At 38.9% G+C, this 17,144-nt stretch overlaps 1 protein-coding gene across 1 annotated transcript; it reads left to right on the forward strand.

Moving 5' to 3' along the window:
- Positions 1 to 59: 59 nt before the first annotated feature.
- On the forward strand, positions 60 to 10,422 carry abcg8 (ATP-binding cassette, sub-family G (WHITE), member 8). Its single transcript, XM_033613461.2, has 13 exons — positions 60 to 419; positions 1,753 to 1,854; positions 2,011 to 2,158; positions 3,139 to 3,377; positions 3,632 to 3,764; positions 4,288 to 4,557; positions 4,774 to 4,936; positions 5,032 to 5,133; positions 5,490 to 5,689; positions 7,057 to 7,133; positions 7,309 to 7,576; positions 7,660 to 7,787; positions 8,004 to 10,422. Exons 1-13 carry the CDS (start codon positions 375 to 377, stop codon positions 8,139 to 8,141), a joined length of 2,013 nt encoding a protein of 670 aa, XP_033469352.2. The 5' UTR covers positions 60 to 374; the 3' UTR covers positions 8,142 to 10,422.
- Positions 10,423 to 17,144: the final 6,722 nt, after the last annotated feature.

Genomic DNA, 17,144 nt, shown 5'->3' on the forward strand with positions numbered 1-17,144 from the left:
ACTTTGATCTGGAGCTGTATAAAAAAGACCAAAAAAAAAAAAACACATGCTGACAGAGTAGATTGACTGGCTGGTTGTCTCACTTCAGTCCTCAAATTGTGCGCTGTGTGATCAGAGAAGCTATGACAGAGCAGACGAAGAGCTTGACATGACATGAACTTGGACAGGCTTGTGAGCTGAGACGAGAGGAGATCTTCAGCTGGACTGGAGTCAAACTATCCAACAGAGAGAGGAAACAGAGAACAGGGGGACAACAGGAGAGAAACAAAGGCAGATACCCGTAGAGAGAAAAAGGAGAGGAACCGAACAGAAGAAGAAAAAGGGGGGCGTTGACCTCTTGATCCTGCAAACGTCAACCAGCTACTTGCATCATCATGGACACAGACACCGGCCTCAATCATACAAACAGCTCCTCACAGGTCAGTTATTACATGGGGTCACAAAGCTAATTTAGTGATATAGTTTAATGAAATCAAAGCTACACTAAACTTTTTGTTGATTCCTTTCATCTCCACCCCCATCGACCACTGAGACACTGTCTTTGTCTGCTGCATAAATAATATCAATCATAATGAGGGTATGTTGGTCACAGAGTCCAGTTTTATTGATTATTCCCTCAACAATAGACCACAGTTTGACATCACTTTCAAGAAAATAAAAACAATGGCTTTTATATTTGCAGTCAAAGTGTTAACAACAAAGTAATTTCTATTTTATCTGTAAATGAAACAACATTTTAATGAGTGAATCCGAATGAGTTTTTCATGAATACTTAAAATGTGTTTGTCTCTCCATTTATTTGGCTTTAAAGAAACAACTTAGGCTCATTAAGATTAACTTCTGTCCACATTAGTTTGCAGATTGAATGTGCAGCTTTAGGTCAAAATGTTCTGGTTTATGTTTCTGTTTTCCAGTTTTTCACACAATGCAAATGAAAATGTTGCTAACCTGTGTTTCCATTTGTCTCTACAATAATTTTGCTGAAGTAGACACACTACTACTACACACTATTGTTATTTTAGTTTCATCTGAAGTCTTGATAAATAACAGAGGACACATTTGGTTTCCACAGGAGCAACATCAGCACTTTAACCTAACATTTACAGTATATGTGATGTACAGTGTGTACAGTACATTTGTTGTGAGCACATGCTGCATGTTAAATCGTACATCTTCAATCAGTACTTTTTCTTTATTGGAGAGATTTAGGGATTAATTAACGATAACATTAGGCTCGTTTTCAAGTGGACTCTGGACCCACAGAGGTCTCAGCCAACTTTTTCCATGTGCAAACACACAAGCAAGTACACACAGAGATGTACACAAGCTCAAACACTGTCAATCACCATACAGTGATCATTAAACACATGAGTCATAAAACCGTAACCTAAAGTAAACTTTTCGATAAAGTAAGACGTGCAGGTGCTACAGCAGCACTGTAACATTTGGGACAGTGTTCTCGCTTTGATTTTAAACAGTGGACATGCAAGTAAAAACAATCAGTATTCAGATACAAGATTAAAATTTCAGATTTTAGTTCATTTTAAGCTTTCATGAATCTAAAGCAAGTGTCTAACTTGAGACACATGAAATTAATGATTCATAAAAAGAGTTTTATCACTCTTCTTTACATCCACAGATTTTATTGCAGCTTGTCCTTTACAGCTGATACAGATACAGATACAGATAAAACATTTCTACTGAGTCCTCGCCTCTGTGAAACTCTTTGACCTGTCCTCTCTTCTTTAACAGCATCAAGACACAGAGCTGTTCTCGTCTGAAGAGGACAGCAGCCTCTACTTTACCTACAGTGGAGGGTGCAACGAGCTGGAGGTCAACAACCTGCACTATGAGGTAACTAACGAGCAGCCGCTCTGCTCCCATGCACAGTTATCTTTAGCTTTTACTGGTTTTAACCTCCTCGTGTGTGTTTGCTGTTTCTGTGCATGTTGTATGTGCCCATTGTGTAAATGTGTGTGTGTGTGTGTGTGTGTGTGTGTGTGTTTCCAGGTGGACACAGCGGCTCAGATCCCCTGGTATGAGAAGTTGTCAGAGTTCAAGTTGCCGTGGGAGATTAAAGGAAACAAGCAGACAGCCATCAGCAAGCTCAGCCTCCGAGTCCACAGCGGGCAGATGCTGGCCGTCATCGGCAGCTCAGGTGACACAAACACACACAGCTTTTAAAGGCTGACTCCATCTGCGTTCTTTTGTGGGTTTTTCAAAGGGAAATGCCCACTCAGCCGTTAACAAAAAGCAGTGACGTAGGATAGAGCACTGATAATAATATTATAGCTGAAAGGGTTAGTTTGGATTTTTTGAGGTGGGGTTGTATGACGTACTTTTATCTATCTATAGTCAGTGTATTACATATGGAAGATGGCAGCCAGCGTGCCCCCAGTTTGGAGAAGGGGACGGGAATCTGGAGCTGTAATATCACTCTTTAAAAAGCCACCAGACTCCTTCAACAAAAACAGTAATTTTACCTTGCAGATCACAGGAGTTGCTGGTCTACAGCTGCATCTATTGGTTAGTTTGTTTGTGTGATTGTGTAACTTTGGGATCCATGATTAACATGGCGCTAATATTGAACATCGATAACATACAAAGACGGCACGAAGGGGCACTTTAGGCAGGCTTAGAGGTTTATATGTATTAGCGTCATCATGCAGAATCCTATGTCACATTACAAGGAAAGAAGAGGCCTTGAGAAATAACATTTTGATGCTAAAACACACGTACTTCGACCTGATGTTGAATGTTCAGGATTTGATAAGTAAGAAACTCCCACTCTCAAGCTACAGAATGATATAAAAATGTAATAAAAATTAATGGACTTGACCTTTAAGTGTCACTGTTTCTAATCAAGGTAATAAATGAAGTGGTCTCCCTTGATGATGTCATTTGTTCAGCCCGGCTTTCCGCTGTCAAGCTTGGCTGAGGATCTTTAATTTTGGACGCAAATGTTTGGAAACTAATCAGTGTCCCAAAAGTCGTGTTCACTGGTCAAGAAAAAAAATCTGAACTTCATGTGCTACATGCCACCTGAAACTTTTCACTGCTTTACATTTCCACTTTCATTGTGAGTTTTGTTTTGATGCTTAATTTATGCTCTAAATACATGATCACTTTCTCCCTCAGGTTGTGGTAAAACATCTTTGCTGGACATAATAACATGCCGTGATGAGGGCGGCACAATGACGTCCGGTCAGGTTCTGATCAACGGGAAGCCTAACACGCCTCAGCTGGTGAAGAAGAGCATCGCTCACGTCCGACAAGATGACCGGCTCCTTCCTCACCTCACCGTCCGCGAAACTCTCGTCTTTGTTGCCAAACTGAGGCTCCCCACCCACTTCACACAGGCTGAGAGGGACCAGAGGGTGAGAATAACAATATAACAACAAAACAATATCCTGACAGGCACAGACTGAACACAGCATGAGGACACCTTGTAACACAAACACTGACCTTTGACTTCAGGTGTCACACTCTGAATATAATCATCATTTGGTCCAGATGTGGCGGTGGTGTCTGTTTCTTATTCCTCAAAATTAATTAGGCTGAGATACCAAATGATACATGATTATCATTGTTTGTGTTGTGAAACACATACAGCTACTGTTTTTGGTCATAGGTGGATGATGTCATCGCAGAGCTGCGGCTGCGACAGTGTGCTCACACCCGGGTGGGAAACGACTATGTGAGGGGAGTCTCTGGAGGCGAGAGGAGGAGAGTCAGTATAGCTGTCCAACTTCTCTGGAACCCTGGTGAGAGAAAAAAACACACAGATAACCTCTGGAACACTGGATAGGCAGGTTTTATTTTTTGGTGTCCTTGGGGACTGAGAGAACACAAGACTTCGGCACCTCCTCTTGGCTCCGTTTTCAGGCTTTAGAAAATCCAGCCAGACGGGAGACTTTGGCCTCTGACAGGTCATTTCAGAGAGAGGGAGTTCCTATTACCTGTTCTACAAATGCAGATGCACGTCCCTTCAGATATTGTAAGCCTGATTCAAAGGTGAAGAATCCTGCAGAGAGATTTGCTACTTGCAGTGATTGCCTACGTACTATAGTTCATTAGTATTTATAACCAAAGACAGCCGATGTTTCAGTACCTCAGTGTCATTTGTCAACTCTGTCTTGCTTTTTATACAACAGTTGATTATTCATATAACCACTGCAGAAAAAAAATGAGATCCCAGCGCTCATTAAAGTCTGTGCACGCATTCACTCCTGTCTGGATCGGTCCCCCTGACACCAGTGGATCACCAACAGTGTTTTTACATTCCAGGTATTTTGATCCTGGATGAACCCACGTCAGGTCTGGACAGCTTCACAGCCCACAACCTGGTGATCACACTGTCCCGCCTGGCCCGTGGAAACCGCCTGGTGCTGCTGTCGGTCCATCAGCCCCGCTCTGATATCTTCCAGCTCTTCGACCTCGTCGTCCTGCTGTCGTCAGGTTCAGCCGTTTACTGTGGGGCTGCTTGTGACATGGTGCCTTACTTCACGGCTCTGGGATACCCCTGCCCGAGATACTGCAACCCCTCCGACTTCTATGGTTAGTGTGTGTGTGGAAAGATGTCAGAACAGATTGAGTGGTGCTTCTTTACAGCAACCAAAACGCACAGAGTTTCCAAAAGCAGCTTTAAACAGTCAAAAATGTTAGCTACATCTGTCCCGCTGATGATAAACAAATGGTGTCAAATGTAACTTATTGTTCTTTATAAGCTTATTTACTTTTTTAGTGTTCATTTTCTTGTGTCTGTGTGTCCAGTTGATCTGATCAGTATAGACCGACGCAGTCCGGAGCAAGAGGCCAAGTGTTTGGAGCGCTCTGGAGTTCTGGCTGAGCAGTTCTTAGAAAAGGTCAGAGACACCGACGATCACATGTGGAAACCAGCTGGGACCAACACAGCACCAACAACACAACCTGAAAGGTAGCAGTGTGTTTAAGTTTGGCTGTCATTCTTTTGGGAAACTGGTTTTAGTGTTCAAACCCAGACAGTCTGATCCACTGTTTTCCCACTTGTAGCTCTCAGCAGATCAGCAAAGTAAAAGGAGAAGAAGTAATCACCATTTCCAAGGAAAGAAACAGACTGCCTGGAAGACTGCACCAATTTACGATCCTCATCAGGTAAGAACAACTCAGACAGATGTATTACAGCAGCGTTTCTCATCCCTTTTGTCTGTTGTGCCCCCACAACCCTGTCAGATGAGCTCAAGTGATCTCAGATGATCTCTTTTATCTTCCTCGGTAGGTTTGGTCAGTTTTGCATTCATTTTCAAGCGTTCATTTGCTACTTTTAATCGTTCACTTTGACTTCTCTGTATAGAACAAACTAGTTTTCATGAGCTCTCAGTTGCAGCAGGTGGTGTTCAGGTATCAAACTGTGCAGTCAGGTCATCATAGCTGGTAATTTAGATCAGCCTCACAACAATGTGTACGCCATTGTGCGTGTTTATCGACCTCTCTCATTTCTTCTTCCCCAGGCGTCACATGTATAATGACTACAGGGACCTGGTCACCTTATTGGTTCACGGCTTCGAGGCCCTCCTCATGTCACTGCTGGTCGGTTGTCTCTACTACGGGGCAGGAGAAGAGCGTCTGTCCATTCAGGACACAGTGGCCCTCCTGTACATGATCGGTGCCCTCACGCCATTTGCTGTGGTGCTGGACGTCATAGCTAAATGTGAGTAATTACAGCTGATTTAGGAGGATTAGATCCAAGGTCACTCTGCAAATCATTCAGGCAGTTAGAGGTTTACTATGCAGGAGTTTACCTAAAAAAATGTATGGATATATTCAAAATGAATCCTTTAATCAATCCTTTAATAAATGTCACACACAAGTTTAATCTGATCTTATCTAGTATCTTTTTTGATGCACAGCAGAAACAGGTTTCTCTTCATAAGGAACAAGACTGAAAATATTGTGAGCAGAAGAATCAAATATCTGCACTTGTGTTAAAGTTTTTACAAACTATATTTTCCATGTAATTGTTTTTTGTTTCAATATTTGTAGAAAGAGCACCAGAAACAGCTGAGTGAAGTTGTGATCAGTGCATTTCACTCTTCCTCTTTAACAAGAGGAACCAGCCAGAGGTGAAATGGTTCAGAACAGTTGGCAAAGTTATTAAAAGTTATGAAGAAGTCATCAGACAGATTTGTGGAAGATAGAGTTGGACACGGTGTTCTTGGATCCAGAGTTATGTCACAGTGAAATCACAACAGTTTACAGAGATAGCAGACTCTTTGCAGAGTCTAGCCAGCAGCCATTAAGAGTCAAGTTCACATTAAGTCAAGGTCAAGTGACAACAGAAGTTATAAAACTGATTCCAAGTTGACGTATGACTCCGAGCTGAATACTGCAACACAGAGAGGCTCAAGAAATATAGAAAATCTGTGAAAAAAAACATTGGTACTTCAGTTCCCACAATATCACAATACAAATACTGCATTTATGAAGCTGGAGAGCTTGTGTGACTTGTGGTGTTTGAAGCTGTGTTGTGTATCAGCATGCAGCAAACTGAGAAATAGCTACAATGTTAAGGCAGATTTTTTTATTTATTTAACCAGAAAAAAAACCTCTTGAGATCAAAAATCTGGCTGAGACAGGCAGCAACATAAATTACAGACAGACAACACATAACAAAAATACAACATAAAAATATACAGCCCTAAAACAAGCAATATAAAACACCTAATGAGAATACAACATGGAAAAGCCCAAATGTGTGTTAGTATATGATGTAAGTGAACGATAAAAAGCATAAAACAGAGGCAATCACACATGATTACAGAGACCAGCTAAATTAAACCCTGACATTGGCACATACATGATTCAACAGTGCTTTGAAATGGCTGAGAGGAACCAATGGCTGCAACTTAAGTTATTCTGTAGAAGATTCCACATGTAAGGAGCTGTATACATAAATGCTCATTTGCCAAACTCCGTACAGACCCTTGGTACAGACAATAAAAACATGCTCATGAACAGAGAGCAGCCATTTTGCCTGAGGTCATAATGCTCATCAGACTAACTTCATGTTGTCTGCAGGTCACACAGAGAGAGCCATGCTTTACCACGAGCTGGAGGACGGCATGTACTCTGTCACTTCATACTTCTTTGCCAAGGTAAACCACAGTGATGAAACTGCATCTCCAGTAGGGGTCAGTCTCGCTCCATGCTGACGTACCAGTACAGTAGTGTGGCGTTGGAAAGTGTCTCTCCTTACACTTACATCAGTCAGGATCAGTGTTAAATAGGTGTGTGTGTTCTGTTTATTTGAACATATGCTTCCACATTCAGGTCCTGGGGGAGTTACCTGAGCACTGCGTGTTCACCTTGGTGTACGGCTTGCCCATCTATTGGCTGGCCGGCCTTAACGAAGCTCCGGATCGTTTCCTGCTCAACTTCCTGCTGGTGTGGCTGATGGTCTACTGCAGCCGAGCCATGGCTCTGTTTGTAGCCGCGGCACTTCCCACCCTGCAGACCTCAGCATTCATGGGCAACTCGTTTTTCACTGTCTTCTATTTGACCGGAGGTTTTGTCATCAGCCTGGAGAATATGTGGCTCGGTGAGGAGATTTATTGTTAGGGGAAATAAAAGATGCCAGTCAGTGTGTGGTGTTTTATACCTGTGCGTGTTTTGACTCCACAGTGGCCTCGTGGCTCTCTCATGCCTCCTTCATGCGGTGGGGTTTTGAGGGCATGCTGCAGGTGCAGTTCAGAGGCAACAAGTACCCCGTCACCATCAGGAACATCACCTTTAATGTTGACGGCATACATGTGAGTTAGAAACACATAAAGTTCTGGCTGTGCAGTTTTAGAGTACAAGAGTTCACTTCTGCTTATATTAGAGGAAGTTTTTTCACTCCAAAGTATAAATGTTGAAAACTACAGCACAGAGCGATGATTGTACGTACATTAACACAGCTATTAAACCCAAAGGTCTGCACATGGACAAATCATCTCACCCTGTATCCCTCTGTGTTTGTCCTTAAGGTGGTGGAGGCCATGAAGATGAACCAGTACCCTCTGTACTCGTGCTACCTGGTCCTGCTGGCAGTTGTTCTGGTCTTCATGGCACTCTACTACGTGTCCCTAAAATTCATCAAGCAGAAGTCCAGTCAGGACTGGTGAACACATCTGCACCAGTTTCAACCATCAGACCAAACGCTATCTGAAATCAGACGACATCAGAGTCAGGTTTTTACTTAAGCATGTGTTTTTTTCAGCAGTGGAAGGATGTAGTTTGGGTTCTAGTCGACTGGTTCGACACTGAGCCATGCTTTCCATTGTCACTTTAATACAAGGACAGTTGGCAGTGGGAAAAGTGCTTTGAGGTCATGTGTGTAGGATTTGGTGGCATGTAGCAGTGATGTTGCAGATTGCAGCCAACCAAAATTCCTCCCAAGTGCCAAGTGTGTAGGAGAATTATGGCGGGCAACATGAAAACATGGAAATGCAAGAGCCAGTAGTTTGTCCATTCTTAGTCTCGCCACCAGACAATCAGAGATCTCCGCCTTCTGATAGTCTGGGGACACTCCTTTCTAAAGTGTGTTGAACACACCGGCAAAAACGGCCGGCAACAAAGCAACGCCTCTTGCATTTTTGAAAAGGACACGCCTTCTCGGAAATGTGTGCTCCTCCTTTTTTCGTCCGCAAGGAAACAAACACACAGAGAGCTTGAAAATGGATGCCGAGAGATTAAACTCCGTTTTATCAAACGTGTGCTCATCCATGAAGAAAATATTTTTTCCAGTGGATGTCTTAGTTACAACATGATTGAGCTAACTGGAGTAGTTTCATGTCGTATCCGACAACGGGAGGCTTTTAACAGATGACGTCCTGATGTTAGCTTCGCTGCTAGTGTTAGCTGTCCCTGTCAACTGATGCTTTCTAGACATCGTGATTTCCCAAAACTGAATAAATACCACACATAGCAACACAAAACTGCTTTGCTATCTCAATCATGTTGTAACTAAGATATCTGCTGGAAAAGATATTTTTTTCACGGACCGTTTAATGAGTTATTACCTATTACAGACACCGCTAACGGCTAACAGGGCTAACAGCTAACGGTTAGCCCAGCTAAACCTGCACACAGAAATAGTAATGTTTGTTCAATCATTGTGTTTATAGACTTTACAAACATCGGATTAGTCCAAACGGTGATACAGTGATGTGAAAAATGTGATACATAGGCTATATATATAGCTAAAAGCTCTGCTGGTTTTCTACCCGGACGGATGAGTCATGGCCTTGTAAAAGATTATGTTTGTTTCTTTTAGTTGGCGAGAATGTGTCGCCACAAACGCGACAAACATCCACTAACTTTGACGGAGTTTTCTGCGAGCATGGCTGAGCCATTTTGTACCGCTACACGTGTTTCTAGTGGGACTATGTTTACAAGCACAAGAGTTCAGTGAGCCACCGAAGGACCGCCCTGCAGATTTACTATTGGTTCTGCAACGTAGGGAGTTTTTTAAACTCTGAAATTGTATCCGCCCATCTAAACACAAAATCAGGGAGAAAGTCATCAGTCTTTAGTTAAGCAAAGCGTCTAAAGACTGACTTCTGAGTCTAGTCCATTCTGACCTACTGTAGTTACAAAATGGCAGACTACTTGGAAGAGGACCTGCTCCGTATGTAGATATACACGGCTCATTCTAAGGTAATGAAAACACAATGACTCTTTATTTTCAGGTTAATGAATCATAAAAACATATTATCATATTAACTCCATCTCTGCCATTATAGCCCTTTAAATCCCACACACTGGACCTTTAATTTGGGGGAGAAAAGTAACATAGTTTTTGAATTCACATTTTTACAGTAACATCAGAGACTGCACTGCACTCTTTTAATGGTAGACACATATGAAATAACTCCCCTGGCACCTTAATCGAATGTTTAAGTAACTCTTCTTGATGTATGAAATAATACCCAACAGTTGAAACATGGGGGAAAAGTTTCAAAGGACTTGTTGCAGTACTGCTGTGTGCTGCTGGATGGCAGCAGAGCACTGCACTTACATCAAAGTTAAACTGATGATTTATTTTCTCGTCCTCTCTTCTCCGTCTTGGCAAATGATTAGAGCGCCACTTTGGCAGATATCCATCTGCAGCTTTTGCTTGTTCCATTTTCAATCTTCTTTTTTTTCTATAGCTTTATCTTCTTTTTTTGTATATGTAAGGTTATTAAGCTTAACAATGTGTGTGCCAGTATAGGGAGCACTGAAAAAAAGGCCTAGTAGAGATTTAGTAAGTCACACTCAGAAAAAAAAAGAGCTTGTACTTGTGTCCTCATAGATTGAAGATTATGTAAGCTGTGTGTTTTTGCACTGGTGCAAAAGCCTGATAAATATTTCACTGATGTGGTTTGGGTCCAAATTAGTAAAGTATTAAATCAAATTGCTCCACTTGAGTGTGTTTATTTTTGTCTCTCTGCTTTCCTTTGGCCTGGTCATTCAGTTACATGATAGTTAGTCGTAGCTCTGCAGTTTTATAACAATGTTCTGGTTATTTCAGCAGCACACAAAGTGACGTCATACAGGGAAAAACATGAGGAAGGAGATACCATAATAATAAGCTAACAAGTTCCCACAATTTGATCCCTCCATGTCATCTGTATTCATTTTCATTAAAACAAACTACAACTAATTTAAAAAAAATTGCAAAACCAAGCCGTGGTTCAAACACAGAAGTCCCGCTGACCATGTTACTCCTCCTGCGTCTTAATTTGTATCCCAAATAAGCTCCGCTGCCCAGGCTGACCCTCTGACACCAACTAGCACACAATCTTCTTCAGTGTGTGTTATCTAAGGCCGGCCTCAGTCAGGGTCAAGAGCAGCTTGTGTTACATGAAACAGAAATATCCGAGGCCGGGATTGGAGACCACGAAGAGTTCAAAGCAAAGGAGGAGGGCTGCAGATGCAGGTCAGGGGACAGAAGAGAGAAGAGGCTGGGTTAGACTGCATTAAACCATGTCAATAATCTTTAGCAGCTGGGCTGTATGAAGACATTTTACTGTAAAACAAACAAGCAGACGCAGCTATTTGAACTTTAATCTAAAGAGGAGGCCGTGGATGTAGTGTTGGGGTATGTTACATCATTTCTTGGTGAAAAATCATTGTTTACACCTGATATGGAGCTTTTTCACAGCAGACTCTACCTCTTAAAGTCCATAGAGCACACTGATTCTCTGTAGTGTGTTCATATTTAAAAAGTGGCATAAGAAAGTACATGGTTTTTAAGTGTGCTTTTTCTATTTAATCTATTTAAATACCAGGTAAAACTTAACAATATTTAAAGGTCAAAGTGCTCATCATGCATCAGAACAGCTCCTGTCCCTGTTGAATTACTACCAGTGTTGGGAAGTAACTAGTTACATGTAACAGAGGTACACAGTGGTGTAAGGTAGTTGTGACGGCCCTAGTACATGCTATTGTGCACATATCGTCTCATCACATGATCAGAGACTTGACATTGGATAATATCGACAAACATATTACCCAGCAACCATCACTGCATATCTATATACAACAAAAAATACCAAAGACAATTTTAATTTTAATAGTATTTTATAGTTTTTTTGTTGTTGTTTTTTGTTTTTGAATGGGCAGATGATTTAGATTTAGATTTTGTTTTTAATTAAATTAATTAAAATGAATAAAATAAAAATTAATTAAATTAAAAAATAAATATATTTCTGATCTGTTATTTACTGAGAAAAACTATGGAATTAATAACAGTTGGTGATTATAAAAGGGTTTATGTTGGAATATATTATTTTTTTAATTAAAAAAGTTTATGTAGAATATAACACTCTAAATTCATCCTTATATAGAAGAAGTTATAATAAAAAGGAGTACTATAATAATCTATAACAATAAAACTATAATAAAAGTTTGACAGTAATCAGTGTTAAGTACTATTGTGAAGTTTAAACTACCTGTGGCTTTGCCACCCAGTTTAAAGCAGTTAGAAAAGTAATCAAATTTAATAAGTTACATTACTTGATGATGACATAATTAAAACCCTTAAATCACTTGTTACATTTTAAACAGGGTACTGTGACTAGTATTCTGAATGGACCACAAGTGACTCGCAAATGAGTCAAGTTTGTAAAAAACAAATTTTATTTTTAGGTAGTGAATTTCTGGCACAGAGCTTTTATTTTGAAGCGTCGTTTCCTGCTGTACAGTGAGTGACTAATGTCATAATGTCAAATGTCATAGTATAGTATGTTATAAAAAATACCATAGTATAGTATAATATAACAAACGTCATAGTATAGTATGTTACAAAAAAAGTCATAGAATACTATGTTACAGAAAAATGTCATAGTATAGTATGTCGTCAAAAATAGCGAAAAAAAGTCATAGTATAGTATGTCGTCAAAATCGCAAAAAAACGTCATAGTTCAGTGTGTCATCAAAACTCATGACAAAACGTCATAGTATAGTATGTCACCAAAAATCACGAAAAAACATATTATAGTATGTCGTCAAAAATCCTGAAAAAATGTCGTAGTATGGTATGTCGTCAAAAATCACCAAAAAACGTCATAGTATAGTATGTTGTCAAAAATCATTAAAAAAAAGTCATAGTATAGTATGTCGTCAACAATCACCAAAAAATGTCATAGTATAGTATGTTATTAAAAAAAGTCATAGTATACTATGTTACAAAAAATGTCATAGTATACTATGTCATAAAAACGTCATAGTATAGTATGTCGTGAAAAATTGTGAAAAAACGTCATAGTATAGTATGTCGCCAAAAATCACCAAAAAACATCATAGTATAGTAGGTCATCAAAAATCATGAAAAAAACGTCATAGTATAGTATGCTGTCAAAAATCACCAAAAAACATCATAGTAAATTATGTCATCAAAAATAGTGAAAAAAAGTCATAGTGAAGTATGTCGTCAAAAATCGTGAAAAAACGTCATAGTATAGTATGTCGTAGTCTCGCCACCAGACAATCAGAGATCTCCGCCTTCTGATAGTCTGGGGACACTCCTTTCTAAAGTGTGTTTAACGCACCGCAGAAAGCGGCCGGCAACAAAGCAACGCCTCTTGCATTTTTGAAAAGGACACGCCCTCCTGGAAATGTGCACTCCCACTTTTCTTGTCCTCAAGGAAATACACACACAGAGAGCGTGAAAATGGATGCCGAGAGGTTTAACTTTGTTTTATCAAACGTGTGCTCAGTCCACAACATTGTGGAAATGAAGGACTTACAGCGACTTTGTTTAAAACTTTTAACGCAGTCGAACTACGTTTACGAGCACAAGAGTTCAGCGAGCCACTGAAGGACCGCCCTGCGGATTTACTATTGGCTCTGCAACGTAGGGAGTTTTTTTAAACTCTGAAATTGTATCCGCCCATCTAAACACAAAATCAGGGAAAAAGACATCAGTCTTTAGTCAAGCAAAGGGTCTAAAGACTGACTTGTGAGTCTGAGTATGTCACCAAAATCGCAAAAAAAGGTCATAGTTCAGTATGTCGTCAAAACTCATGACAAAACGTCATAGAATAGTATGTCACCAAAACTCACCAAAAAACATCATAGTATAGTATGTCGTCAAAAATCATGAAAAATGTCATGGCATGTCGTCAATAATCAACGTCATAGTATAGTATTTTATAAAAAAAAAAGTCATACTACACTATGTTACAAAAAATGTCATAGTATAGTATGTCATAAAAACGTCATAGTATAGTATGTTGTCAAAAATTGTGAAAAAATATCATAGTATAGTGTCAAAAATTGTGAAAAAATATCATAGTATAGTATGTCGTCAAAAATCGCGAAAAACGTCATAGTGTAGTATGTTGTGAAACTCATGACAAAACGTCATAGTATAGTATGTCTCCAAAAATCACCAAAAAACATCATAGTATAATATGTCGCCAAAATCATGAAAAAAAACCCTGTCAGAGTGTAGTATGGCATCAAAAATCCTGAAAAAATGTCATGTATGGTATGTTGTCAATAATCACTAAAAACATCATAGTATAGTATGTTATAAAAAAGTCACAGTATACTATGTCACAAAAAATGTCATAGTATAGTATTTCGTCAAAAATCACCAAAAAATGTCATAGTATAGTATGTTGTCAAAAATCATTAAAAAAAAGTCATAGTATAGTATGTCGTCAAAAATCATTAAAAAAAAGTCATAGTATAGTATGTCGTCAAAAATCACCAAAAAACGTCATAGTATAGTATGTTGTCAAAAATCATTAAAAAAAAGTCATAGTATAGTATGTCGTCAAAAATCACCAAAAAATGTCATACAGTGGTGGAAAAAAGTTTTCGGACACCCCATGCATTTGTGAAATATTGCATTAAGAATCACTCTTAGGTCTTCAAGTGCAATTTCTTTTAGTACAGTCACAGCCAAAATACTAAATAAATCCTAAAAAAGCCATTAAAAACTTAAAATTGATTGGTTCCATAAAAATACATAAGAAATTTTGAGTATTGGGTCATTTTGGTACCAGTGATGAAGGTCATTCTTTTTATTAAAAGACACAATTTTTGTTGCCAAGCTTTGTGTCTACAGCCAGCACATTTGAAAGTTCTTCAGACACAAAAATGGCTAAAACAAGGAACCTAACGCAGGAAACACGCCTGAAGATAAAGATTCTCAGCCAGGAAGGGTACAGCTGCCGCCAGATAGCCAGGAAGTGCAGATGCAGTTCTTCAACAGTTGGATGCACTCTGCAGAAATACAGACGAACCAACAGCTTGGAAGACAAACCAAGATCTGGGCGTCCAAGGGTTTCTTCAGCAAGAAATGACCGCATCCTGATCCGCATGTGCAGGCAAAACCGCCGAATGACATCACAGGAGCTTCAGCAGCAGTGGTCAAACCAAACTGGTGTCCAGTGTTCCACCCGCACTGTACGTGGCCGACTTTTAGATCATGGCTTAAGGTCCTACAAGGCTATCAAGAAGCCCCTGATCAATGAGAGACAGAGGTTAGCCCGGCGTCATTGGGCCCAGGCACACAAGAACTGGACAGCCAGGAATTGGAAGAAGATTTTGTGGTCAGATGAGTCCAGTTTCCAGCTTTATCTTCCTCCTACTAATGTGAGGGTACGCAGAAGGCCAGGCGAAGCATTATCTCCAGCATGTACAGTACCTACTGTCAAGCATGGTGGAGGCAGTATCATGGTTTGGGGATGCATGAGTGCTGCTGGTGTTGGTCATCTCACTGTCTGTGATGGCACATTGAACTCTACCAAGTATTGTACCATTCTCGAAACCCACATGCTCCCTTCTGTGCGTGCGCTGTTCCGTCGAGGTAAAAACTGGATGTTTCAACAAGATAATGCCCCTTGCCACACATCCAAGGCCAGTAGAACTTGGCTGCAGGAGCACAGTATCCAGGTCTTAGAGTGGCCAGCTCAATCCCCGGACATGAGCCCCATTGAAAATCTGTGGTGGATTATCAAAAGGTCTGTTTCAAAGCATAAACCAAAGAATTTAGAAGAATTAAAAGCAGTAATTCAAGAAGAATGGGACAAGATTACCCCTCAACAGTGTGAAAGGCTCATGGGGAACATGCCAGCCAGGATTAGAGCTCTACTACGTGCCAATGGCAGGACTACTAAATATTAATTTGATGATGTGATGGTTTATTTATTTTTTGTTCAGTTTTGAACACATTCTGTTATTTGTTGACTTTGATACCGACAATGTTGAGAACTGACATATTGAAACTGTCAAGAATTTAGTTTTGTTAGTTTTTCTTGTAAACAATAAACAAAAAAATATAATTTGTATTTGTTTGTATCTGTCTGATGCAGCCACACCTTTTGAAACACAAAAAAGATTTTTCCACAAATATTTCATGATAATATTTGAGATTGTGTAAAATTTTAAGGGTGTCCGAAAACTTTTTTCCACCACTGTATAGTAGGTTGTCAAAAATCACCAAAAAACGTCATAGTATAGTATGTCGTCAAAAGTCATGATAAAAGTCATAGTTTGTTATGTCGTCAAAAATCACCAAAAAAATGTCATAGTACAGTATGTCGTCAAAAATCCTGAAAAAATGTCATAGTATAGTATGTCATCAAAAATCACTAAAAAAAAGTCAAAGGATGGTATGTCATCAACAATCACCAAAAAACGTCATAGTATAGTATGACGTCAAATATCATGAAAAAGTCATAGTATAGTATGTCATAAAAAATGTCATTGTATAGTATGTTATAAAGGAGTCATAGTATATATGTTACCAAAAAATCATACTATAGTATGTTATAAAAAAATGCCATAGTATAGTATGTTATCAAAAAAGTCATACTATAGTATGTTATAAAAACATTTCAGTTGTGTACGTTATAAAAAATGCAATAGTATAATATCCCAAAAAGTTATAAAAATGTCACAGTATGTTATAAAAGAATGTCATAGTACAGTATGTCCTCAACAGTCACCAAAGAACGTCATAGTATCGTATGTCGTCAAAAATCCTGAAAAAATGTCATAGTATAGTATTTCGTCAACAATCACCAAAAAACATCATATTATAGTATGTCATCAAAAATTATGACAAAACATCACAGTATAGTATGTCGTTAAAAACCATTAAAAAATATCATAGTATAGTATGTCATAAAAAAAGTCGTTATAGTATGTTATAAAAAATTTAATAGTATAGTATGTCGTAAAAAAGTAATAGTATCGTATGTTATAAAAATGTCATAGTATAGTATGTTATAAAAAATGTCATACTATAGTGTTATAAAAATGTCATAGTGTAGTATGTCGTAAAAAATGTAATAGTATCGTATGTTATAAAAAAGTCATACTATAGTGTTATAAAAATGTCATAGTATAGTATGTCGTAAAAAATGTAATAGTATCGTATGTTATAAAAAAGTCATACTATAGTATGTTATAAAAAATGTAATCATATGTTGTAAAAAATGTCATAGTATAGTATGTTATAAAAAATGTCATTGTATAGTATGTCGCACAAAAGTCATACTATAGTGTGTTATAAAAAAAAGGTCATACTTTGGTATGTCGTAAAAATGTAATAGTATAGTATGTTATGAAAAATGTCATAGTATAGTAACAGACCACTACATTTCAAACCACACAAGGACTCAGAC

Source organism: Epinephelus lanceolatus, chromosome 17, assembly GCF_041903045.1.
Source record: "Epinephelus lanceolatus isolate andai-2023 chromosome 17, ASM4190304v1, whole genome shotgun sequence".
NCBI classification, from domain to species: Eukaryota; Metazoa; Chordata; class Actinopteri; order Perciformes; family Serranidae; genus Epinephelus; species Epinephelus lanceolatus.

What these genes read in the sequence shown, in the direction of transcription:
- abcg8 (XM_033613461.2), top strand. Translation starts at nt 375, where the DNA reads ATGGACACAGACACCGGCCTCAATCATACAAACAGCTCCTCACAG. An exon ending in TCAACAACCTGCACTATGAG is followed by an intron (nt 1,855 to 2,010) that starts GTAACTAACGAG and finishes GTGTGTTTCCAG; the next exon opens with GTGGACACAGCGGCTCAGAT. An exon ending in CTTCATACTTCTTTGCCAAG is followed by an intron (nt 7,134 to 7,308) that starts GTAAACCACAGT and finishes TTCCACATTCAG; the next exon opens with GTCCTGGGGGAGTTACCTGA.